Raw genomic sequence first — 24,998 nt, forward strand, 5'->3', positions numbered from 1 at the left:
CCCAGAAACAAGCGTTTGTGTGCAGCTGGTTGCCACAGGAGGCATTCCCAAGGTGTCATTAGAGGAGAAGGCGAATGGAGGTGGGGCAGAGACAGGACAATGACCAGGGCAGTCGCTCTGGGGGCCACTGGAGCTCAGCCCTGTTGGGGAATATAGGAGAGGAAGCAGAGTACCTCAGAGAGGGGATTCCTGAGGCTGGGAGGAAGATCAGAGTGTTTTTCTACCTGTGTCCTGCTGGTCACTGGAGGCTGCCCCAGAGCATCAGTGCTGGCAAGCAGAAGGGAATGGACCAGAGCTGGATAGAGGCACAAAAGTAGCTGCTGAAGCCATCTGTGACCTCCTCATCACCATGGCACAGGCCACCAGCCCCTCTCAGTCAGCCCGTGGAACGCTAAGGACATCACAGCACAGGCAACGAGCCTCCCCCGAGCCCACGGTCTGTGGCTCATCCTCCTGTCTGCCCCACACCCCACAGGGCATGGCCTTGGCATACAGCAGCTGCTGGCTGGCTCACTGTCCTCCAGAGCCTCTTGCTGGGGTCCTCCGGCCCTCGACACTCTCCAGAATCAGGAAGCCGGCCACCTCCTGCAGACGGTCTGCACTGCAGACTACATGTATCACCATCACTGGGACAAAACTCTGCCAGGCACCTCTTGGGAAAGGAGATAAAAGGTGACTTATCAGGACACTGGCGAGGGCTGCTCTGCTTGGGGGAGATGTCACAGACTTGGAATTCCCTGCCTCTTAGCCTCCTCCCCTTTTTTGGATGCCTGTCGCTTTCCTGCCTACACACCACAGGAGCACGTGTGTGTGCAGGCATGGGGAAGCTGGGTCCAAACATATCTCGGCGTGAGAAGACCCTCATTGGGCCTGGCAAGGACCTGGGGTCCAGGCCATCCACTGGGGCTGGCTGCTTGCCAGCAGGAGCTGGTGGGCCTAGACCAGGGACACAGCTGACTGAGAAATAGGGGACACCGGGGGAAGGCCACCAACCTGATGGGGTAGAGGCCACATGGGAAGGAGGAGACAGACAGACAAACAGACCCCTCGCACCCACAGGCTGGCCATGTTTCTGGCTGATCCTTGTGTTCTGGGGATGTGGATATCACTCCTGTTGCAGTGACGGAGATGGAACTAGTTAAGAAGAAAAGGGCAAAGAAACACTGCAGACCTCAGTGAGTGCAGAGTTCAGATGAGGCGGGGTGGCCGAGGCGGGGTGGGGGCTCCCTGACTCTGCTCCACCCTGCCCTGAGCAGGGCCCCATGGGTCCCGTGTACTCACTGCTGCAAATGAAGCCCTGGGACCCTGGTGTGGGGTCTTCAGGCCCCTGCACAAGGCCAGGGGACCTGCTGCTTAGGGGCGAGGTCAGAGGAAAACTCCTGCCTGGGCCAATCCCTGTCTGTTTTGACAGGAGCAATGCTTTCTTTTGGGGGTCCTTTGGGACAGTCCGCCAGTGGGGGCAGGTCTGGGAGGGGCTCTACAGCCTTGACTTCTCTGTGAGGAATCCAAACTGCACACAGAAAGCCATGCTGTGACTGTATTAAGAGGGAGAGAGAACAGAAGATGAAAATTCTCATTAAGAAGGCTGAGACCATGGGACATTAAATACAGCTTATAAATCACAGCAGCCCCTTTGTGGGGGAGGGCTTGGCTTCTGCCACAGGCTTCAAAGCCAGGAGGATGCTGCCCCAGTAATATGATAAGCATCGTAAGGCAGATGATAGGCAGGGCTGGCCTTAACTCATTCCTGGAAGTGGAGAAGAAAGCTAGGAGCCTGGCAGTGTCTGTGTTGGGGCGTCCGTCTTCCTGCCACTTGGGGCTGGGCTCAGAAGGAGCAGGCCTTAAGTGAGAGTGCTGGGTTCAAGTCCCACCCGGGCCAGGGAAGAGCCACTCGACCTCATAGGCGATGTGTCCTCCGCAGAGACCTTTGGCTCTCATCTGGATCCTGGCTCCATTCTGTTCCCTCAGAGGCTCTGAGATGCATCCCTGCAGGTGGTGGGCTTGGGAGGGGTGGAGGGGGACAATGAGTGGTGGCAACAGCCAAGGGCACGCTGATTGAGTACTTGCTCAGGGGGTCCCGTTGGCCCTTCTCAGTTAATCCAATATCCCTGGCCAATGTTGTCCAGGGGGAGATGGTCGTTCAGGGAGGTCAGAGCTGTCCGTGGTCACACAGCCATGCAGTGGCTGAGCTATGATATCAGTGTAGGGGTTCCCAGCTCAGGGAGTGATGACAGGGAATCCAGAGGGTTCTTTTGGGCTCAGACTGTGTGAGCTCCAGAGCCAAAAGGATGAACTGGCACTGGATTGGTAAGTGGGGGAGACAAGAACAGCAAAGTCCCTAGGTGAACCATGGCCTCCAGGGCTCTGTGAAAAGTGGCACATAGGGGACCCCATGAGGGTCGGGGGCCAGAGACCTGAGAAGCAGAAACACTAGACACAGAACTGTGGGCAGGGGGCACCTAGCCCCAGACGGTTCTCCACAACCTGGGTGTGTGTTCTTATGCAGGTGAGCACCGGTAGGTAGTGTGTGTGTGTGGTGGGGGGGGGGGGTAAGATGTGCTGGCTCCTGGGTGATGGGACAGGGATAGGCTTATAAGCTTTTGGGTCTGATCAGGCTGGTCCACTCCTGGTAGTGCTCCTTTTCAGGATACACCACAGTATCCATGCACATATGTTTATGCCTCTTCCCTGCCTCTTCCACCACCTGGGATGCTATTCAGTACGCAGTGATTCCCTTCCACCTATACATCCACCACACACCTGTCCACCTAGCCATCCATCCATCCACCCTTCCATCTGTCCATCCATCCACCAGCCACCCACGCACCCATCCACACACCCACCCACCCACGCATCTATCTATGCTTTCTTATCCTTCTGAGGCCACCCTGCCTTGGAGCCAACTGAGTATGGACTGAAACCTCCAAGAACTATAAGAAATAAACCTTTCCTCCCTTCATTTTGAGTGTTGGGTATTTTGTCTCAGCAATGAGTAAAAAGTAAGACAGATCTCAACCACTCTTCTGGTTCCACCAACGACCCACTTTCCAACTAGTGGCGGGATAATATTTACTTACTCGAAGCTTCCAGCAACTGTCCTGACACTGACAGTAAAATCCAATCCTTCCTACGCCCTGGGGCCAGACAGGGGCTGAACTTCTCCTCAATTTGAGTTCTGCCATCGCACCCCAGGGCCCAGGCCACCCCTTCTCTTCCCTGGGGTCACACTGCCTCCTCTTCAGGAGCCCTGCACTCCCTTGCCCCTGCATGGCTCACCCCTTTGAGGCTATGGATCTCCACATAGTGAAATGTGGCCACACTGGGGAGGCATTGGCTTCTCCCAGCTCCTTGCCAGACCTGGAATTTTTCCCTCCCAGACTTTGCCACCATCTGCAATGATTTTATTGACCACTGTTCCCCAGGTTTCCACAGCATAGGACACAGGAGTCCTGAGGTCAACGGCAGTGTTCCAGGGCCACACTGAGACTGATGTGTGCTGTGTCAGTCTTGCTCTGGGACATCCCGTCCACACACACACACACACACACACACACACACACACACACACGCTCTAAGGTGCCAGCAAATGCAGCTCACCCCACACTCATGCGGGCTGGGACCAGGGGTAGACTCATCCTCTAGGGCCAGACAGAGTGGGGCCAGAACTGCTTAACTGAACCCAGAGCTGGCACTGGGGCCAAGCCATTATGCCCCACGCAGGCGTGGGCGTCAAGGGCAGGGGCTCAGCACTGGCTCAGCACCCGCCCTGTGGGAGCCCAGGGATAAAGGGGCCATTCAGCAGCCTCCACTACTCCCTGCTGGGAGCTGCCCACAGGAAAGGGGGCGCTGGGAGGCTGGGCAGAACTTCCTGGCAGCTGTTCTCTTTGGCCTAGCCTACAGCGTGGGGGCCAGGTGGGTGCATAGAAGCCCTACCTCGAGGGGGTGAAGGGCTTTGGGGCAGGCCAGTGGCTGTCCCAGCTCTACCATGACCTGAAAGGCACTTGTTCTGCTGATGCTTGGACACAGAAGAAAATTCCCTCTAGGCAGAGGTTCATGGAAAATGGCCTCATAGCCACAGGCCTGGCCCACCAGCCAGGGGGCCAGCTTGCCTGGCTGTCCCAGCATGGACGCTGTCTCCCAAGCCTGCTTTTCCTGAGCTTCAGCTCTGTTGGTAGAACTGAGCCCAGACTACCAGCTCTGCTCAGTCACATCTCCTCAGTATTTCCTGGGGCTCTGCCTCCCCATCTTTGTGGGTGTGATGAAATTATCAGGACAGAACATGCACAAAGCACCCGATCTGTGCAAAGCTCTGTGCTGTATGTTTTCCATTCATCTCACACAGATCTTCATAACAATCCATGATATAGATACTGGGTATAGTCGATATTCCCATTCTATAGATGGGTAAGTGAAGGTCAGAAAACCTGAGAGACCTGCCCAAGGTCACACACTAGCCATTGGTGGAAGTCTCCTTCTTCAGGCAGACTGAAGGTATACATTCTTTGTTCTTCTGTGATGTCCTTCCTTTCTCCATATATTCTCTTGCCTGCCTTCCCTGAAAGAAATCTCAACATGGCCTCAACCTCATGAGTGAGGTCACTCATTCTGTCCATTCTAAGTGTCAGGACTGGACTGGGATGTGATGGTGACCAGTACAGACAGGGTCCCTGCTGTCCCAAAGGACATGAATTGTGGACCCTGAGCTGCCAAGTGTCTGCCGAGATGGGACACTGATGGGGGACACAGATCTGGAGAAGGTAGAGACAAGCCAGGCACAGGAAGCAGGAAGGATGACCCAGGCTAAGGAGAAGTCTGAGCAAAGGTCCAGAGACTGGAAAGACCACGTACATCTGGGTGGCAAAATCAGCTCAGAGTGACTGGACGGCGCAGTGTGTGGGGTGCTGGCAGGCTACCAGACTGTGGGCTTGCAGTGCAAGAAGAAAAAGAACAGTGGCAGAGTGGATTTCAGGGGCCACCCTGAGCAAAGAGAAGCACAGAATTTGCAGGTTCAGAAACACCCAGCTTACTGGGCCTTCGAGGCCACGAGGCACGATTTTTCTTCGTGAGGACATGACCCCTTTCAGACCTGCTGGAGTGCTTCTTTGTGAAGCTCCCAGCACGCATGTTGCATGAGTGAATGAGCATCTGCCTACATCGTGGTCTGGAAAGGATTTGATGAGACTGTGCAAGATTTCTTCCCGAGCCACAAAATGCTGTGCAAACAAGAGTGGGATGGTTATTCCTACGCCCTGGGGTGCTGGCCTGGCAGGGTGGAAGTAGGCACCCTCTGTTCTCCTTCACCAGTTCTGCCTGCAGACACTGCATTCTGATGGCCTGGGAGAAAGTCTGGAGCTGAGGCAGCCGGTGGGGTGGGACGGAGTGGGGAGCAAAGGTACCTGCTCTGACTCGGGGCTCAGGGCCTGATGGCGGCGCCAGCACCCCTAGCCCACATAGCAGAAGACCCACATTTTGGGTTGTGCTGACCAAGGTGCTCCCAGGCATTTCAGACATAAGTCACCGAAACTAAGAAAAGCCAGTGGACAGACAGGAAGAGCACAATGCTGGGAGCCCAGCCTGGGGTCCGGGTCTAGTGGCCTCAGTGTCCGTGTGCTGCAGGGGCCACCTGCAGCTCTCGGAGCTGCTCCGGGTCTGGGCGGGCTCGGCATCCGTGTGCGCTACTAGGAGGCAGGCAGATGCTCACTCACTCACTCATGCAACACGCGTGCTGGGAGCTGTAATGCTCCAGGTCACACCCCAGGCCCAGGGGACAGGGCAATGTGTTTCTTTCTTTAATAAACATGTGCATAAGGTTACTATGTGCTGGGTACTGTTCTAAGCATTTACAAATACTAATTCACTTTTTCCTCAGAACAGCCCAACAACACAGACACCACCATCTCCACCTAACAAGCACATGGAGGCTGGGTAACTTGCCCTGGGCTACATAGCTAGCAAAGGGGCAGTATGTGGCTTTAACCTAGACAGTCCTGTTCTGGACTTTGCTCTCTCCAGGAAGACAAAAGTAAGACTCAGCTCCCGCTCCTCACAGACTCCAGCTTTCAAAGTCCCATGACCATGGGTAAGAAACTGGCTCAGAAGTAACTTTCCTCGGTCTCCATGTCACTCTGCCCTGGACTAAAGCTGAGTGTGGCAGCATAACTTAGTCCACCGCGCGTGTCTGTTCACAAAGAAGGTTAGCAGGTGATGGGTGCGGAGGCAGCAGACAGCAGACAGGGCTGCCACAGACAGGGTTTCTCCCACCTCCACCAGGAGCTGGAAGTGTCCTGAGAGACCCCAAAGCCACTCACCGTCCTGGCCTTCCTGGTGTGTGCGTGGCAGGTGTTTCTGCCTCCAGATATTTTGGAGCATTATTACTTATAGATCAAATTTCTATTTATATCTTCATTGAATTCCTGCTAACCCTACCTTTTTCCTCCCCCTCCAAAATACTTAGAAGATGGAAGATAAGAACTCTTTCACCAAGTAAGTCAGGGGCAAAGATGAAGGTCAAAGTCTTGGCTGTGTGCAGCCTTTCAGGGGCAGGGGGTTTGGACTGGCAAGAGGAGGGCCTTTCTACGTCTTCCAAAGGAAACGGGGGTAGACGGGGCTGCACAGAAGGCCTGTCTCACAAGATGGCCTCACACAGAGGCAGCCACAGTCTGAGCAAAGCCTAGAAGATCTCTGTTCTCCTGAAATGTTTTCTCTTTTGCATAATATTCCATCACCAGACATTTATTCCTTTGGTCATAACAGCTGTTAGAGCTCAAAATGGTGCCACTATAATAAAAGCCACATAGGATCAAGTCAGTCCTTTATTTCTCAGCTGGGGAAACTACCCGTGACCTGTCTTTACTCAAGGAACTGGAATGGAGAAATGGAAACACATTGCAATGTACGGCACCCCATCTCTCTGTGGAAGTGCTGTCCGGCACAGTGAAAGTAACCGAGGACAGAAGGGAAACCCAGAAACCCTTGCCCAAGTTTGAGGAATGAACAGGTAAAACTATGAGACAGTTCTTAGGTTCTATTTAGTGCCCCAAGTGAAAACTTTTGTGCTTTCCTGTCACATAGAAAAACAAAAGCAAAGTCAGGCTCCTTCCTTTTTCATTTTCAGCCCCAGCTGAGTAGGGGTTGGGAAACAGTGTCTGGGGGGCTGTCACCATACGCTCCCTTTAGAGATGGTTTCCCCAGCCAGCCTTTCTAAATTCATTCCCTATTATTGCAATTCCAACACTGGCCACTAGGTGGCAAGTTAAAGACAGGTGGGTTCAAAGCAGGAATTTAGTAATGAAAATCTAATCCAGACAAGACTATTGCAGGAATGAGGCTGCACTGAAAAAATCAACTTCTAAATGATATATTTTTAAAAATATTGTTTAAAACTTACAGTAAAGTTTAAAGAAATGTAAGCACCGTAGTACAAGTGACACATTTCTGGGTAGTATGTGCCTCTGAGTCAGGGCCACTTTGCAGCCAGAACCCCAGGACCTGTGGACCAGTGATCACTGGCTTGAGCTTGACAGTGGAGGGACCTGTGTGTGAAACCGCCTTCGTACTGTACTGGCTAATGGTCTGGGGCAAGCCCTACACCCTCCTAGGCCTATGAATCTTCATCAGTAAAACGGTTTATTATCATTAAATTAGAAAATATAAGCATAGAAATCCTGTGCCCGGTATCTAGCAGAAGCATTTGCCAGATGTAATCCTCAGGCAGAACTTTTCTCTCATCTCCAATTGTTTAATCTGTTAAAATTCTAGGCTCTGCATCTTTTCCCCTACCAGTTACCCCTTGGCTGCTGGGTTCATGCTATGCACAGCCACTCCACTCTCTCGGGAAGCAAAAAGTCTTTTCATGAAGTGAGAACAGTCCCACAGACTGCTAGGTCTCCCTGAAGCCATCCCCACCAACACCAACTACCCACTACTACAATCATAAATTCACTCTTCACACCAGAAACAAGAGGCTGGGAGTGTTCCCTGCTCACCCAACTGCCAGCTACTCCATTACTTCAACTCTCTCCCTGTGGCCCCTGATTTTGGAGCTTGGAACTACAGTATTTATTTTATACAGTGAGCAAAGAAGACTCTGTTAAAACCTCAGTTTATTATTTTGCCTTAGCCTTTCTGTCTGAATCACCTTAAGAACTCTCTTCCCCTCCAAATGTACAATATGCCTGGTTACCCTGGCTTCAGACGTTCTCAGGCCATGTTGCCTCTGCTGTCTCTGAGGTGCATGGACCAGGCTATCCCATGTGCAGTCAGAGGCTTCTGAAATGCAAGCCTGAACCCTCTCACTCACCTTGGACTTCACCCTGCCTCGGAAGGGAATGGAGAGAGAAGGTTCTGACTCCTGTCCAGTGAAGGAGTGTGGCTGGGCCTCAGCCTCCTCCCACTGAGGCTGGGAATGGGGGTGGGTGCTGTGCTGTCACAGCCCTGCTCCATGGGACATGGGACACAGAACAGGTGGACACTTGGGCATGTGTAAGGAAGGACGTGAGGCCACGGCACTGGCCCTCACCGGGTAGCTGTGGAAAGCTGTCTTTCCTTACACCTTTGTTTGGGGTCAGAAATGGATTCGTCTGCACAGGCCTATTGGTTTATGTGACTGGGCCAAACCTAACCAAACACCAAGAACATCCCCAAGACACCAGACTGACCAGCAAAAGCTCTGCTGCATTTCTCACACCTGACGGGCTCTTGTTAAAACACAGACTGCAACCTGCAGGGCCAGGGTGTAGCCAAGACTCAGCATTTCTGATAAGCTCCATGATACCCCCAAGTCACTGACTCGCAGATCAAATGGTGATCGTGATCCTTCAAATGTGCAAGGCCGTGAGCCCTGCTCCTGGGGAGGGCCCTTGCTGCTAGAAAGGATTCTGGTGGGCTGCACTCACATTGTCCCAGAGAGACAGTGACAGCACCAGTGACAACACTCAACGTGTGCAGCGAGGGTTTACTCAGTGAGTCCCTGCTGATCACTCCCTTGGCGTCTCAGCCACCCAGGAAGTGCTTCCTGGAGGAGGCTGGGACAGAGACGTAGAGACACTGAGGACTGGCCCAGGGTCACCAAGCCAGAAACAGGCTGAGGTGAGATTTGAACCTCTGCTGCTGAAATACAGTACAGCACTTGTCCACGCCCATCCTGGAAATAGCAGTGCTCTGAGTCAGACAAACAGCACCAAGTGGGAAGCCCAGGTGGGGGCCTGGATCTGTAGGGTCCTGAAGCCAGCGCGGGGCACCTCTGCTCAGAGAGGGAAGGAACCCTCCCGTCCCTGCTTGTTCTCCCTGAGGTCTTTCCAAGTCCATTTTCACCACAGTAAATCTGGCACCTTGAGTTCTGGCCTGGGAGAAACAGATCAGCCTCTTCTCTCACCTTCGCTGCCAAGGCCTGTGGAGTGCTGCCCAGCCCCGCTGCCCCCGAGGGGCAGACGGGCCAGGCCTGCCAGCCCTGCCTGCTCTCCCCACTGGCTTCCCCTCTGAGGGGATATTCAGGCAAACAGACTGTGTCCTCAGGCCACACCAGGACCCTCAGGCCGTGTGTGGTCCAGAGGCTGGGCACTGTGGCGTCCTATGCCTCCTCCATGGATGTCAGTCCAGGACATCAGGGATGGGTGGGGAAGGAGGTGCTGCTTGGTGCCAGTAGACCTGGATACTTCAATTCAGATGGGAGGGGGCTCCGAGGGCCGCTTCGGCCCTGCCAGAAAGAGCTCTGGCTGGGCTCTGTCTCAGGGCCTGGGTCCAGTCTTGGAGAGCAGAGGAGGTCAAGCAGGCACACTAGAGACTTGTCACCAGGGTCCCTCACTCCCGAGAGGGAGGTGACAAACTCCCTTTCCATGGGCATCAGAGTTTTGCCTCCATTGCCCCCAACCAAGCCTAGACCCAGAAACCAGAGTTTCTCATGTTGGGGGGCTCTTGGGCCAGGAGGCTGCACCACAGACCACCCTCTATGTGCTCTCAAGGCCATGGCTATCTCAGGGGGGAAAGAGGAAGCCCTGCTCTTCACCGCCAGGGCTAGAGCTCCCGGAGCAATAGGGGGAGCGGCGCTGTGAGGGCTGGATCCTCCCGACAGACCTGTGGGCACTGTCACTCTCAACTCTCCTCACCTCCCCAAACCCCAACCCCCATGCTCCCGGAAGATACACTGAAGGTCTTCCAGCCTCCCCCGTGCCACTGCCAGCCTAGACCAAGCCACCTTCCTCTCACAGGCCTTGCCTGGCTCCAGCTGGCTCCTACCTGATGCACATGGGCCCCAAGTATCCTTTCAAACCAGGAGCCTGATTACACTGCCCCTGGCCTGACATATCTCATTGCAGAGGTAACTCCTCTCCCATCAGCAGAGCCTCTGAGAAGCTGTGCGCCCGGCCCTGTGGAGACCTCTGGCCCTGTTAGGGTCGGATCCAAAATCCCCCCCCCCCCCACCAAATCAGTGTGCTGAAGGCTTAACCCACTGAGGCATTCACAGCCTGACTGCATTCATGAGGTCTCAGGCTCTCCTACCTTCTCTGCTCCCTAGCTGCCATGGGGAGCTGTTCCCCAGCCCCTGCCGGGCCTTTCCACTGTGTCACTGCTGCCTCAGCACAGGCTAAAAGCAATGGAGCCAGCAGACCATGGACTGCAACCTCCGAAAGCATAAACTAAAATATACCTTTCTTCTTTGAATTGTTCTTCTAGGTGTTTTGTTGCAGTAACAAAAAGCTGACTAAGGCCCACGCCCAGCTTGTGCCCTGCCTGGCTCTGCATTGCACACTCACACATGCCTGGGCTCCTGGGCTTCTCACAGGCCTTCTGCTGCCTCTATGTCCTTCTGTTGTTTCCCCTCTACCAGACACCGGGCTCAGAACTGTCATTAGCCATCTACACTGGAGGGTAAATTTGCTGACACTATCCCTCCCAGGGACGCCGGCATGTAACCGTCTTCTCTAAGCACAAAGTTAAAGAGTTTGACCTTGTAACAGGACATTAGGCACGGGGGAAGGAAACAACTTATTTCCAGGGGAAGGAACAGGTGGAGAAGGTCAGAAACATCATAGAGACTGGAGCCAAGCCTGTACTCTCCACATGCTTTGCCAGCATCACAGCACTCTCTAGCTGCTCTACTTGAACTGCCTTAATTATCTGCCACAGAGATTAGAGGAGGGAAGACTAGAACCCAGGACCCTGGAGTCCCAGGCCAAGGCATGTTTCCTGCTTTAAGTTCCATGGCAGTGGGGGCAGAAGATGAGATGTGCATTTCGCTCAGAGCAGGGCTGCTAGGGGAAGATGCCTCATGGAGAGACTCCGTGCAGGGCTGAGGGCTCAGGGCAGGCGGGACTTCGGGAGGCTAATTCAGGAAGTATCTCTAGACAAGGAAAGCACATTCATGGCGGCTCTTTTCCTGGTCCTAAAATCCGGAGATGAGGTGGAGGAAAGGCTAAGGGCTGCCCCACGTGCACTTTCAGGGTTAAGAAGAGCCCCTATGTGGCTGCCTCCTACGGAACTTCATGCCACTGAGAGCCAGGAGCTCTGCAGCCAGAAGCCTCTGAGGCCAGGGACCCTGTCATGAGACCATGAGGTCCGTCCAGCACAGCATGGCCCCCTGACCACCTTTCTGCTCAGGTCAGTGATCACTCAATGACTCCTGAGTGCTTTAAGTTTTAGGCATGGAAGGAGCAGCCAGAGAGAAGCGAAGCTGGGCTGAAATGTGGCCACCAGGGCTGAGGCAGCATAGGCCCGGGCAGAGAGAAGGAAGCTTGAGAGAGTCCCATACAAAGTCACCATGGAGAGACAGCCTCTTCCTCTGCAGCCCGCTTGGCGCCCTCCAAGCATTCACTGTTGGGAACACAGTGTCAAAGCAGGATCAGCCCAGGGACACAAAAGGCCAGGGACCCTGGTGGCTGTGGGAAAGCGACTGGGCCAGGCTGCACGGTTTGCACACCTATGTGTGCAGCTGGCTCCCTCTCTTCATGGTGGCACTGCTGTATGGCCCTGCCTCAAAGCTTCTGGGTGCCAGCTCCTGTCTGCCCAGTTTCCTCCCCCTGACTCCACATATTCTTGTGGTCCTTTCCAAGCATCCTTGGTCCTACTCAGGTCACCATCCTTGCTGTCCTCTTAGCCTAGTAGCCCTGGTCCCTGATCTTCCTCTGCCTGGCTCAGGTCAGAGTTCACCTCTGCAAAGAGGCTTTTCCTGGCCCTAGAATTTCAGATGTCCTGAGCCACCCCATTTGCCACACAACTCTATTATTCTCCTTTCACACCTCATCACCCCAGAAGTTGCTCCTCTGCCTGCTTCCTGGGTTCCTCCCCCCACGGAAGGTAACTTTCCCGAGCACAGTGACCTGGTGGCCTTGTTCTAAGCCACATCATTAGTGCCCACAGCACATGGTAGGCACACGATGTACACGTGTGGCAGGAACAACTGAGGGCAGCTCTTCAGTACAGCGCTCAAAGCTGACAGCAAGCTCCAGACTCCTGAGCAGGAGAGTGGACTTTTAGGGTGGGAGCTGTAATTTTAGCCAGGGGAGACGCGGTGCTTCCCGGGCAGGCTGCAGGGGAAGTGTGCCAGCCTTGCATCTTGCCGGCCTTTGGACAACCCTGGTGCTACCAGTTTCTCCAGCACACAATAGGCTTGTCTTTTTCTGCCATCACAGGTTAGCAGTGGAGCCCAGGAACTTCCTGGTCCTTCTCCCTGAGGACTGCAGTCCCCACGCGTTGCCCTGGGATTCTGTGGTCCCCTCTGCTCCCAGGACTTCTGGGAAGGGCATTCTTAGGCTGGTGCAGGTGGGACAGCAGAAACACCTACTGTTCTCCCCCTGAACACCACAGACAGCCCTGGCTGAAGCCCTCCCTTCCCCTTGCTTCCTTCAGGGCTGAACAAACATCGGATCTGCTGTGCAGGGCCCCAAGGGCAGGAGGGGAAGGCCCAGAGAGGCCTGGGAGAAGGCCCTGGAGGTGTGTGCAGTTTGCAGGTGCTTCCTGCACTGTGGCCCTGTGCTGCCTCTTCTTTAAGGGGCCACTATGCAAAAGAGGAGCCAGGAAAAAGAAGCAAGCATGCCGGCTGTCTAAAATTACACCTCTCTGCACCAGAAAGGTCACTAGGATGTCTGCAGGCTGGTGGCCCACCTTGACTATGGTGACAGGTACACTGCTGCACTTAAGCATCCTCGAGGCTGCATGACTCACCAACCCAGGAATACCTACGGCTTGAAGTGGGGCTAACTTAGCTGGGGTCAGCAGGGAGCAGGGACCCTTTCAGGAAGCCCAGAGGCCCAATGCCATTCAGCACAGAGACCCAGCAGGCTTGTGTGGGAGAGCACTCTACATGGCTTTCGAGGAGTGAGTGGCCATTCTGCCCCACCGCCTGGCTTCTGAGCTTCCCCTGGGCCTGGCTGCAGTTGTTCGCTTTTTGCATTAGCGGCTGCACACTCGTCTACTTCACTACATAATGACCATTTCCTCCTGGGGAGCCTCCTCGGGCCAGCAAACTCGAGATACACAGGAAATGGACTCCAATCCCAGGATGGGCAACAGGAGATGGATTTTCCACAATGGTCTTTTAAAACAAGGCAGAAAGTTCCATGTAAACAGTAGGCTGTCCTCAGAGGCTGCTGACCCCACCACCCTTGGCCCAATATCCGAAAGAAGTTCATGTCTGCCTCTTCTTCACTTCCCCAAAGCAAGCAGTCCCAGAAGGCACCAGATACACGGGTAAGACACTCCGCCCCAGGTTTCCGGTGTTTCCATGGTGTTGGCACAGCAGAAGGCCTTAGGAGACAGGGAAGAGCCTGGCCCGAGGGCAAACAGCAGGTTTGTAAACAGCCTGGGCAAGGGAAGTGTGCCCCTCTGAAGTAGAATAGCAGGTTTGTTTCTTGGCCCTGATAAAAGCTCTGGGCTCCCTAAGATCTGGGTTCCTCTCTTCTAATGCAACCTGCGCTCTGCAGGCGTTCATCTGAACCCATCCCATCACCACCATGGAACTCAAGAGGCCAGGGTATCCATGCAAATGTGCCACTGCTCATGTTGGCCACCATGCTGCAATAAAATCTTCTGCCTGGAGAAGAAGTGGGGCTATCAGGGGATGTGGAGACGAGGGAGCTAGGGAGAGGGGGTAGGGGATGATGGGAAGTAAAAAGGTTCCAGCACATAACGTGCATGTACAAATCTATCAAAGGGAGCTCTTTAATCTGTAAAACCAATATGCACTAATGAAAACAGCCTTCTAAAATCCTTTTGTCTCAGACCCAGGGCGCTTACGCTTTCTGTGCAGCCATGAAAGCATGCTGCGTCAACTGAAGCGACCTACACATAGGGCAAAATCCGAGCCCCTTCACTGATCTTGAACAGCGCTACTCCCATCCCTGATGCGTGGGGTCAGGGTAACTGTCTGATCTCCAAACTACATCTCTCCCATTTCCAGAAAATTAGGAGCGCCCTTATATTTTAAAAATATATGCAATCAACAGAATACAACTCAGGGCCGCTAAAAGACAGGTAACTTGTGCTGAACAGCCAAATTCGTACTGAAAGTTTCAGAGAGCACCTGCATGGTCAACAAACTTCACCCATTCTTGCTTTCCTGTTGGAGGTAGAAAAGCCAAGTCCGGCCTGGGCTGCAAGCTTCTCAGCCACAGTCTGGGCCTGCAGCTGGCAAGCTGCAGGGGCCTGCTTGTTGAATGCACTCTCCACCCTGGTAACACAAAGGTCACATCCGTGGACCTGTACTCTCACTAACCGAGCTACGGCAGTATCAGTATCGATCTCCTGGTTGGCCTAACACACCATAAATTACACAAGATGCTGCCACTCTGGGGACTGACCCTCTCCTCACAATGGGAACAATGCCACCCACCCTGCTGCCTAGTGGAGAAACTGGAAGGGAGGAATGTAGCATGTCTAGTATTTTGCTAACATCTGTGAGTCTATAATCATTTCAAAATAAAAAGTTATTAAAACAATAACACATTCAATTGTTTAACTGCAAAAAAAAAAAAAAAAAAAAAGTAAACTACTCAGTCCTCATGACCTCAGCTACTCAGTGAAGTGAGACAGCCTCCCAAGTCACCTGCATCTCTGTGAGGGTCAGGCCACCTCCCCATGCCACACGGGGCTCTCCGGATTCGAGAGGCCATGGTGACACCAGAGGGTGGGACTGTGGTGCCTGATCTCAGGCCCCTAACTGGCAATGAATCAGAGGCAAGGGAGGAGTGGCAAAGACGCAGCCAAGTTACAGGGGCTGCAGCAATCGTCGGGCAAGGAGAGAGACAGGGTAGGGCAGGAGAACGTGGCTAAAGGAGGGTGGGGAATGTCTGATTTCTCTCTGGAACACCCACAATGCCCTGCAGCGAGCCTGGAACAAAGGTGTGTGGAGTGGCAGCGCATAGCCAGGAATACACCAGGAGCTCAAGGAAAGGTGTCTGCAATGTGACAGAAACTGACTGACAGCCTAACACAGCACTGGCCATGTGTCCAACCCTATGGCAGGAAAGGGAGAGAAGTGAACAAGGGTCTTGTCTCAAAGGGGCCACAAAGGTCTGCCAAAGACAGCGTATCTCCCCCACCCTCCTGTAATGTGGGGTTTGGAGATGAGGCCTTCAGGGGCCCCTCGAATTCTCCCTGCAGACACCATTACTCCAGCACGTGCAGGCCCCACTCCGAAGCAGCTTCAGCCTGCGTGGCGAGGAAGCTTTACTTGAGAATCATGCTTCCCACACCGCGCCATAACTTCTCCTCACTCCTCACTGACCCTGGGGCCTCCGAGGCTGCTGGAGCCGGCAGTCTTCAACCCAGGGTGTGAAAAGCAGGCTCTAACGCTGGTGCAAACAGAGAGGAGGTCCTCTAAGGACCCTCCAAGGGTCCACCAGGGCTTGATTGGCATGCAGATGCCAGTAATTGTACTGGTTCTCTCACTACCACCTTGTCGGGGCTGCTCACAGACACCTCAAGCCCTACCCCCTACCCCAGTGCCACGCACTACATGCTGTCTGTTGCCCAAGAGCCAGTGGGCACTGTCTGGGGTCTCTTGCTCTGGGGAAGGACCCTCCACTGGCCACAGGTGAAAACTGGGAACTCCCCATTTTTAAGCCCACAGCTCGACCTGAGCATGGGCCACACCCACAGACATCTCTCGAGCCCGTGTCTAGATCCTGCTCCAGTTCCTATGTAGGATTTTCTGCCAGAATTTGCCTGGCAGCTGAGAAAGTACATAAGCAGGCCACAGGTTTCCCCTCTCCTCTCAGTTCTGCTGCTTTCTCTATCACCAGCACCAGCCAGAGATGTCTGTAGGGCCCCAGCTGTGAGCTGGTAGCCAGTCTGGCCAGAGAAGGAAGTGGGATTATGCTACGAGTATTTCCAGACTCTCCCAGGCAGCAGAAAGGCTCATCATGGACGTGCACTCTGGAATTAAAACCGAGACCCATCTGGAAATAATGCATGCTCTCTGCTTCCTTCCTGTGGGTTTCCCTTGTGCTGAGATTCCAGCTGAGGCAGGAGCTGTCCCCAGGGCCGCCTGCTACGCTGGACCCAGGTGGTACAAGTATTTCCACTCTGTAGGTTTAGCAGAGTCCCTGATGCCATGGGGGATTGGCAGGTGATCTCAGAGCTGTCCCCAAAGGCAGAGAGGTAGACACAGGTAGCTCAGGTGACACCGCAGGTGCCGGGGCAGTATCTGTGGGTACTGGCTTCCCATAGCTCCCAGCTGCCTCCCTTCCCAGACGCATGGCCTCAGCCACTAGAGGACCTTTTGCTCACACTCTGCACCCCATGGGGCCAACACTGAGTGACTGTGTCCCTAGATGGGTCAGTGTGCGGTCCATCCACCCTGCAGAGCCCTCAGGCATCAGGGTGAGTCCAGGGTAAGTGACCTCGCATCTCTGCCCTATCACTCCATCCACCCTGCCCTTCTACACAAGAAAATGGCCTCTCCGAAGTTCGCTTGGCTCGAGCTCTGCCCAGATGGCTATGTCATGCTGCCCTCCTTTAGGGGTCTCCCTGGGTTTAGGGTGGGACGGGTTTCTGCACACCCCCTCGGCTCTTCTGAGCCTCGCTCTGATTATGCTGAGTTGTTTTGCTTCCGTCCTTTTTCTTCCCGCTCAAGGTGTAGAGTGTGGAGTGAGTGAAGGAGGAAGGGGCTGAGGCCGCTGCCAGGAGGGAGCCAGGGGTGGGGGCATGAGAGCTCTGACGGCTCCAGCAGTGCCCACTCTGAGGCCTGGAGAGTCAGCCAGCGAACAGGAAGCAAAGCCAGGAAAAGGGAGCCATCTCCTTTTGGGGCCTGGGGCTGAGTAGGTCTCATTCCTCGCAACAACCCCTTGTGTGCGTGGGCACATTCACAGGGAGGAATGTGCTCGCCCTTGCCCAGCAGGTGGGAGTGAGGTGAGCAGGTGACTTTCTCTGTTAACAGCTACCCTTTGTCAAGCACTGGCTGTGTCACAGGCGCTATGCCAAGGGCTTCACATGGCTGCTTTAACCCTCCTGCCTGCCTCTGGGAGAAAACTATGTTCTCAGTGACACTGCAGTGGAAGACTCGTGCCCTGGGACAGCCAATGTGGAGGGCAGCCCTAGCCCAGAAGTCGGAACCAAGAGTCCGGGTGCTGGCTCTACTTCCTGGCTGTATTGCTTTGAGCAAGTCTATCAGCATCCCTTAGCCTCAGTTTCCTAGTCAGTAAAATGGGGGCAATAATCTTACTCAGCTCAAATACAACTATATGTGATTGTGTGCTATAAAATGCTAGGCATGTGTCTTTGTTATTTTTTGTCTCAGTTACTTTTCTCTTGTGGCTGAGACAAAACACCTGACACCCAAAATTAAAGGAGGAAAGGTTTATTTGGCTCACAGTTTGCAGAGGTTTTATAATTGCCTGGCTCCTAGGCAGGGTTGCACATGGCAGAGGGGCATCACAGAGGAGAAACAGTTCATGGAAAAAGGGAGCAAAGCAAGCAAGAGGCAAGACAAACCTCTTTCTGTCCCTTATAATGTATACTTGGATTAGGATGGTGCCAAACCAGTCCATAGACTGATTTAGTAATCACACAGCTTTGATCCTAACATTGTACCATGAATCAATCACACACTCTAGATCCAGCCACTTCTGAAAGAGCCCCACTTATGACTGCATGAGGCTTTGGGGGACATCCAGACACAAGCCATAATATTTTCTCACTGCTGGGATATAATACCCAACACTCACTGCTCTCAGGGGGAAGAGGTTTATTTGGCTCACAGTGTTTGGAGGTTTCAGTCCATAGTCAGCTGACTCCGAGGCAGGGCAGCATGGCAGAGGAGAAAGAGCTCATGACAGAGCAGACAGGAAGCAGAGAGTGACCCTGGGAGGAAGGAAGGATATCTCCTTCCAGCCACACCTGCAGTGACCCACTCCTCCAACCAGCCTTCACTCCCCAGTATCACATTCAGCTATGGACTCATGGGTGGACAGATTCACTGAGTACCATTCCAACCTCCTCCCCAAGTCCCCTCCAGGATGCCCATGTCCAGATTATGTCAGAGGGATACCTCAGGTTACTGCAGCCCTGGATGCTGGACATTCCCAATTCCCTCAAGACTCAGTGAAAACCCAAGCAAAGCACAAAGCCTCCCCCAGAGCAATGTGGAGGCCGGGAACAGAGAAGCCATGCTCTGCCCCACGGAGGAGGCCAGGGTCGAGACTCTTGTGCCCTCGATGCCTGGTTCTGGTCTTGCTGTGGCTGTGGGGTACAGATGCTCTTCTGGTTGCTAATGAACTCTTTCCAGCTTTAGGATAAGACTCTTAGACAGGCCAAGCTCGCACCTGCTTTCTGCTGCTTCTAAGGAGGATTACTAAATCAGTGCTCTGCCCAGGGCACCAGCACATTAAACTCTCTCGGCCAGTTCTGCTTTCAAGCCACAAGTAGGTTCTGGCTGTGAGCTGGTGGGGTGTGCAGGGGAGCAGTCTGACAGATGACTTTCAATCTGTGGGTCTGCCTGTGGGGTCTGATCCGGAGTTAACCCAGAGGAAATCATACCATGCAGGGCAGCATGCCCAAGGAACTAGCCAGGCCCTTGGCTCGGGCAGGGTAGGTTACCAGGACAGCCAGGAGACTGCTTTGTCCCAGTGGCTCTGGGCAAAGCCCAGGTGTGGGGCAGGAAATCCGAGTTCCTGCCTCAGCTCTGCCACTCCTATGGGCAGTTGCTTATCCTCTGCACCACACGGCCGTCATCCCTCAGGGGACATAGTGACACATTTCACTGGGAAGGTCTGAACATCATCCTAACAAATAAAGCAGCACTCTGTAATTACACCGCCGATCTCTGCACCAACTTGAGATGTAGTAATAGCAGGTCATGACATACCCGAGACATTTTCCTTCAAATTACACAACATAACTGACTGCTTGAAACAGGGTCCAAAGTGGTGCCCTGTTACGGCCAGACAGAGCTGGGTTCCAATCCTGTCTCTGCCAGTTCACAAGCATGCTACATAAGCTTGCAAATGGTGGCATGAGACCTGTGGGAACTCAGGCCCTGGGAGTGTGCTTGATTTGAGGTTCTTAATGGGAGACAGTGGAACCAGGGCCCAGCAAAGCCAGTCCTGGGATGGCAGGAGAAGCTGCTTAGAGGACAGTGGCCTCCGGATCCTTTGGGCGATAGCTAATAGGCAGCTCTTGGTTTAGCAGCTGGTCTCTACTTAGCCAAAGGAGCTCCCTTCTCCAGGTCACCTTCCACCTGAGCTTACCTGGGAGGAAGGGGATGATCCTTTGTTTGGGGTCCTTCTGGCCTCCTTCGATAGGGAACTTATCCAGAAGCTGCATCTGCAGAGCCAGGCAGACAGAAAGAAGGGATTCAGAAGATCAGAACAGCCTCTGGCATCCCTTCCCCACCCTTCGGCGCTGCCCATTTTGATCACATGGATGAGTGATGCTTGAAATCCCTCATTTCACAGACAATTAACCAACCACATGGGGCATGAGAGAGAGGAGGGTAGGGCTCTCTGCACATCAAAGGGGGCATCTGCACCTCTCAGGAAGGGGGAGGCATCAAGAGGCACCTGTGGGAGACTGGGCCATGGGCCACCAGGCCTTCAGTCCAGGCAGGCATGTGTGGATGCTTCTTCAGCCCGATGGAGTTCACACTTTATACGGGGGTGAAGCCTTAGCTGCCAGCCCTTCTAAACTCTCCAGGGCTAGGACGAGGAAGACCTCAGCTAAGACTTCACACCATCCACCTCCCAGTACTGCTCTGGGAAACCCATGCAGACCTTATTTTAATTGCAAAACCAAATCTATCCTTATCCCCCACTGCTAGAAGACCCCTCCTCTTCCTGCCTTCCCACCCTAAGATCACTGCTGTTTTCCCAGGGACAGGCCCACTGGAAGGGTTTCCAGGGCCTTGCAGCAACTGTGTTTTTTCTCCATTACTCTGGGCTGAAATTCTCTGAACTGGAAAAACATACAGGAGGCACAGGAGACAGGAGAGACAGGGCCAGGGCCCCCATGTGCCTGTGGTTGAGCTTCCACAGTGTCTAGGTGGGAGCTGTGGCCGAGTGGCTGGAGCCAGGACCTAGTCCTCCTTCCCCAGCTGAGCAAACAGGTGGGCCTTAGGTACCTCCCTGGGAGAACACGGAGGACCCACCACATGGTATCTGATGGCCACGTATCCTACCAGGGTTTCAAATATTCAATGAGCACCTACTTACAGCACTGGGCATTAAAGAGGCAAAGTCTCCGCCCTCTGGAGGGAGGCACACAGGAAACAAATGTCATATGTCAGGGGAGATAAGAGAAATGAGGTAGGGTAAGACATTGGAGTAATACAGGGGTTACTTTCCAGGGTATGAAGGAAGATTGCAATTCAGCAGAAACCTGCAGAAACCAGGGACCCAGACCACTCTGGAAAAAGAACATTCCAGGAAGGAGCAAGAGGAAGTACAGCCAGCCTGGTGTGAGAGCAGAGGGAACAAGGCATCTGAGATCTGAGAGGAGGGATGGGCCCTGCCACAGAGGCTCCGGAGGCTGTGGAGACTCAGGGTTTGTTCGTGATTTGCACAGAAGAGCTGAGATCCAATGCCTGCTCTAAAAAGGTGTCTCCATGGGGCTGGAGGTTTAGCTCAGCGGCATAAGCACCTGCCTTGCAAGCAGGCAGTCCTGAGTTCGATCCCCGGCACTGATAAAAAGGAAAAAGACCAAAAAAAAATTTTTAAAGGTGCCTCCAGCTGCAGTAGGACAAGTGGGCCAGGAAAGAGGTAGGGACACCAGTTAGGAACCTGTCAATGGCACCTCGGACCAAAGTGGTAGGTGACGAAGGAGGTGTTGAAGGTGACGAAGGAGGTTCTATGCCAAGCGTGTGTGTGTGTGTGTGTGTGTGTGTGTGCACATGTGTGTTTTCATTTATCCATTCACGTGTGCATTTAGCTCCAACTCATGATTGTAGGGCCATCTCTTGCACAATTACCCTGATACACACAGGTCATTTAGGGCTCACACATGAAGGTGGGGGTGCATGGGTGGATTCCATTCCAAACAAGACGAAACTGCACTGGGATTAACTTTCACTTCCCTGAATTCAGAGGGGTGCGCAGAAAAAGCTGACCTGTGAGTTTTCAGTGTTGCAACTTCAGCTCTCAAGCATTTAATACCTCCCTGCTGTGGGTAAATACAGCTGATGGGCCATAAGGCGATCAACTTCTACTTAGGATTTTTTCTTAATTAGTAGTACATTTTCAGATAAATTCTATGGAACTAGAATGCCCGTATTCTCTCTCTTTTTTTTTTTTAACCCTATTTTCTACTTTCGTACATTTCTATGTTACAGAAGTAATATACTTAGTACTTCACTGAAGGAAAAGCTAGAAATTACAGAAACAGCAGGTGGTCAAAAAAGGAGAACGAATCACTCCCCCTGCACACGTGACATGAAAATTGGGGCTATCTATTCCCTCTAGGCCTCTGTCCATGTGTGTAAATAAAATGAACCCACTTTTAGCAATAAAATGCGTATTTTTTTTCATGGCAGAGAACACTTCTGTATCAGTATCCTTCATCGTGATGCAGAATTTCAGTGTTTTCACGATCATAGTTGGCTTACACACCCCTGGCTGCTGTGTGTTTAGGCTGTTTGTGACTTTCCTCCACGATGACACAGCATGGAAGTAAGCATTCTTGGCTGTGTATCTCGGCACACTTCCTTAATACCAACTAATTCTTGAAAATTTCATTTTATTTTACACTTTATGCCTACTTTTAAGTGTCTTAAATATTTTCCAGAACACTGAGCATGAATGATGGACAGTCACTGTGTGTCACCAGACCTGGGGCCTCCGAACCACGGCTCCACAGGTCTCTGAGGAAGAGGAACAGACTTTGAGAACACAGGTGAGCCCAGCACCCTGCCCACCCTGACCCCAAGCGCTGCTCTCAGGAAACAGGTAGCCAGCTGCTCCTAGGCTCCAGAACACAGATGACTGAAATGTAAATTTCCCTTCAGCTCTGCATACCCTAATGTAATTCCTGCATTCTCTTCCAGATTGAGCATTCTGAATCTGCACTGTTGGTAAAACAGTGCAGAAGAAATACGGGCCAAGAGGAGTGGGAGGGGAGGTTCCTTCCTTTGCTAGATTCTAAGAACAAGTTGAATTGCAGTACTGGCATTGGAGGCCCCCACGGCTCTAGAGCAGGTGTCCCAGCCCTCGGTGTGCATACAAGGAACCCAACAGCAGTGAAAATGCAAGTTTTGGTTGAGCGGGCCCAGGTGGCTTGAGATCCTGCATTTCTCCCCAGCTCCTGGGTGCCATGGGAAGTCGCTGGTCCATGGGCCTTGCTCTCAGAAGCAGAGCCCTACAGTTGTACAGTCTGCCGACCACCCTGACCACAGGTGATAGTGAGTACTTGGAATCTGGTCAGTCCAAGTCAAGATGCAAGACATACAGAAAGTGAGACGAAACAGCTCATGAAGAATTTCTGCATTAGCCAGGTGTGGTGGCACATGCTTGTAACCTTAGCTCCCCGTGAAGCAGAGACAGGAGAATTACAACTTTAAAGCCAGCTTGGGCAACCTACTGAGACCCTGTCTCACAATAAAGTAAAACGGGGCTGGAGATGTAGCTCAGTCCTAGAGTGCTTGCATGGGTCACATGTTGAAATAATAATTGATTTCCTTCCTCTTCCTTTCTTCCTTCCTTTTGTGGTACTGGATTAAACTCAGGGCTTTGCACATGCTAGGCAAGCACCCTAAAACTGAACTGCAAACCCAGCCCATTTTTAAAATATAATTTTGAGACACAGTTTTGCTGAGCTTTCTAGGCTGGCTTCAAACTTTCAATCTTTCTGCCTCAGCCTCCCAATTAACTGGGATTACAGATGTACATCACCATGTTGTGGTTTTTTGTTTGTTTGTTTGGTTTGGTTTGGTTTTGTTTTTGTGAGATGGGGCCTCACTATATTGCTCTTGGTTTTGAACTGAATGTCTCAAAATGTTATTTTAAATATACCTGGTTATATGGGAAAATATCTTAAAATCAATTTCACCACTTTCTCTTTACACATTTAAGCAGCTATTGAAAAATTTTAAATTATACATATGTCTCCATTTTATTTCTGTTGGACAGGGCACTCTGGCATAATCTGATGCCTGCTCTCCGGATTAACCTGAGGGAAGTCTGTTTAAGAACGCAAAACCCTGGCCTCCACCCCAAAGTTGGCTGTGAACCTTTCCTGTGGTGCCGGGGGAGCGATGAAGCTGTACCAGTGTCTAGGGGAGCTGAAGGAGGGATGTCAGGAGGCCTTCCTGGGGGAGGTGAGCAGCTTTCTTGGCAGAGTGAGAGTTATACTCCCTACGCCTTCTTAACCAAAGGGCACCCTGAGTTAGGGCATGGGTCTTCAGGTAGGCTGGCTGACTTTTCCTCCAAAGGCTTCTGGAGTGGGGGTGTCTTGCAGGTTGTTCCTGTCCAACTCCTCCCACACCAACAATGTCCATCTGCTGAGAGTCCTGGTCAAGGTGAACACTTTGAGCCCCAAGCTGGCAGGCTCCCTTCTGCTAGGCCTCAGGTACTCAGCCCACCATGCTTGTCCTACAACCACAGCCAAGCCAACAGAGCCCAGGTGTCAGAATGCCCTTTCCATTGGCTGTCCCCACAGCCTACTGCCTGCAGGAGTGAGGAGCCAGGCTAACCAGTGGCCAGGGGCACTTTCTGTGCCCACAGCTTACCTTTCAAATAATGCAAACTCCATGGCTCTAACTCCAGAGCAAACAAATACAGATGGCTCAGCGAGGGGCCTCTGTGAGGCACCAGCAATGCAGGAGCTCACAGGATGGCCAGCTCCATCCCTTGGCCAAAAGATGGCAGGAGCAGTACTGGGACCATGTTGATACACAATGCAAATATTCTCCCACCCAGAGCACACGAAAGGCAGAGTGGCCTGAGACTATCCCCTGCCAAGCCAGGAAGGAGCACGGGTGGGGGCCAGGCAGGCAGGAAGGAAGGCTTGCCTGCCTGGCAGGAAGTAGATTCTCCTGCCCCTCCGGCAGGACCCTGGCTCAAGCCAGAGGACAAGCAGCTCCCACTCCCAGGATCCTTCTTGGGAGGAGAAACCTTTGCAACTAGGTTAGGACTCTGGAGGGTGCAGAGCTGTCTGTCTAAGGGTGGAGAGTGGGAGAGGCACAGGACAGGTCAGCTCCAGGAGCCAGCTGGGGCACACAGGGCCACTGTAGCCACTCTCCAGGGGCAGAGCTTAGGCAATGAACACTGAGAGGAGGAAGGCAGCCAGGCCGGCTGGGCACAGCTGTAACTCAAGAAGCCCACGACTGGCCTGGCTGCCTGCTGAAAGGGTGGAGCTCCCAGATCCTCCAGCCTGACTCCCTGTGACCACTTCAGCTCAGACATATGGAAATACTACAAGAACTAGACAGCCAGGTGTGGTGGCTCATACCTGTAATCCCAGCACTTGGGAGGTTGAGGCAAGAGGATCATTGCGAATTTGAGACCAGCCTGGGGCTACAAAGTGGGCTCAAGGCCACCATGAACTGCATAGACAGACCCTGTCTCAAAAAAACAAGCTAG

The 24,998-nt window shown here is 53.0% G+C and overlaps 1 protein-coding gene across 4 annotated transcripts in view; it reads right to left on the reverse strand.

Moving 5' to 3' along the window:
• Positions 1 to 24,998, reverse strand: part of Sh3pxd2a (SH3 and PX domains 2A) — a 197,209-nt gene that overhangs the window by 105,309 nt on the left and 66,902 nt on the right. For all 4 annotated transcript variants that reach the window (XM_003474945.5, XM_003474944.5, XM_063244642.1 and 1 more), the window contains one exon: positions 19,680 to 19,755. In XM_003474945.5, the coding sequence (XP_003474993.1) occupies positions 19,680 to 19,755 (76 nt within the window). The remainder of the gene's footprint in view (positions 1 to 19,679; positions 19,756 to 24,998) is intronic.

The sequence above is a fragment of the Cavia porcellus genome, unplaced genomic scaffold, assembly GCF_034190915.1.
Source record: "Cavia porcellus strain 051 isolate PalLab524CR breed Dunkin Hartley unplaced genomic scaffold, mCavPor4.1 scaffold_2, whole genome shotgun sequence".
NCBI lineage: Eukaryota > Metazoa > Chordata > Mammalia > Rodentia > Caviidae > Cavia > Cavia porcellus.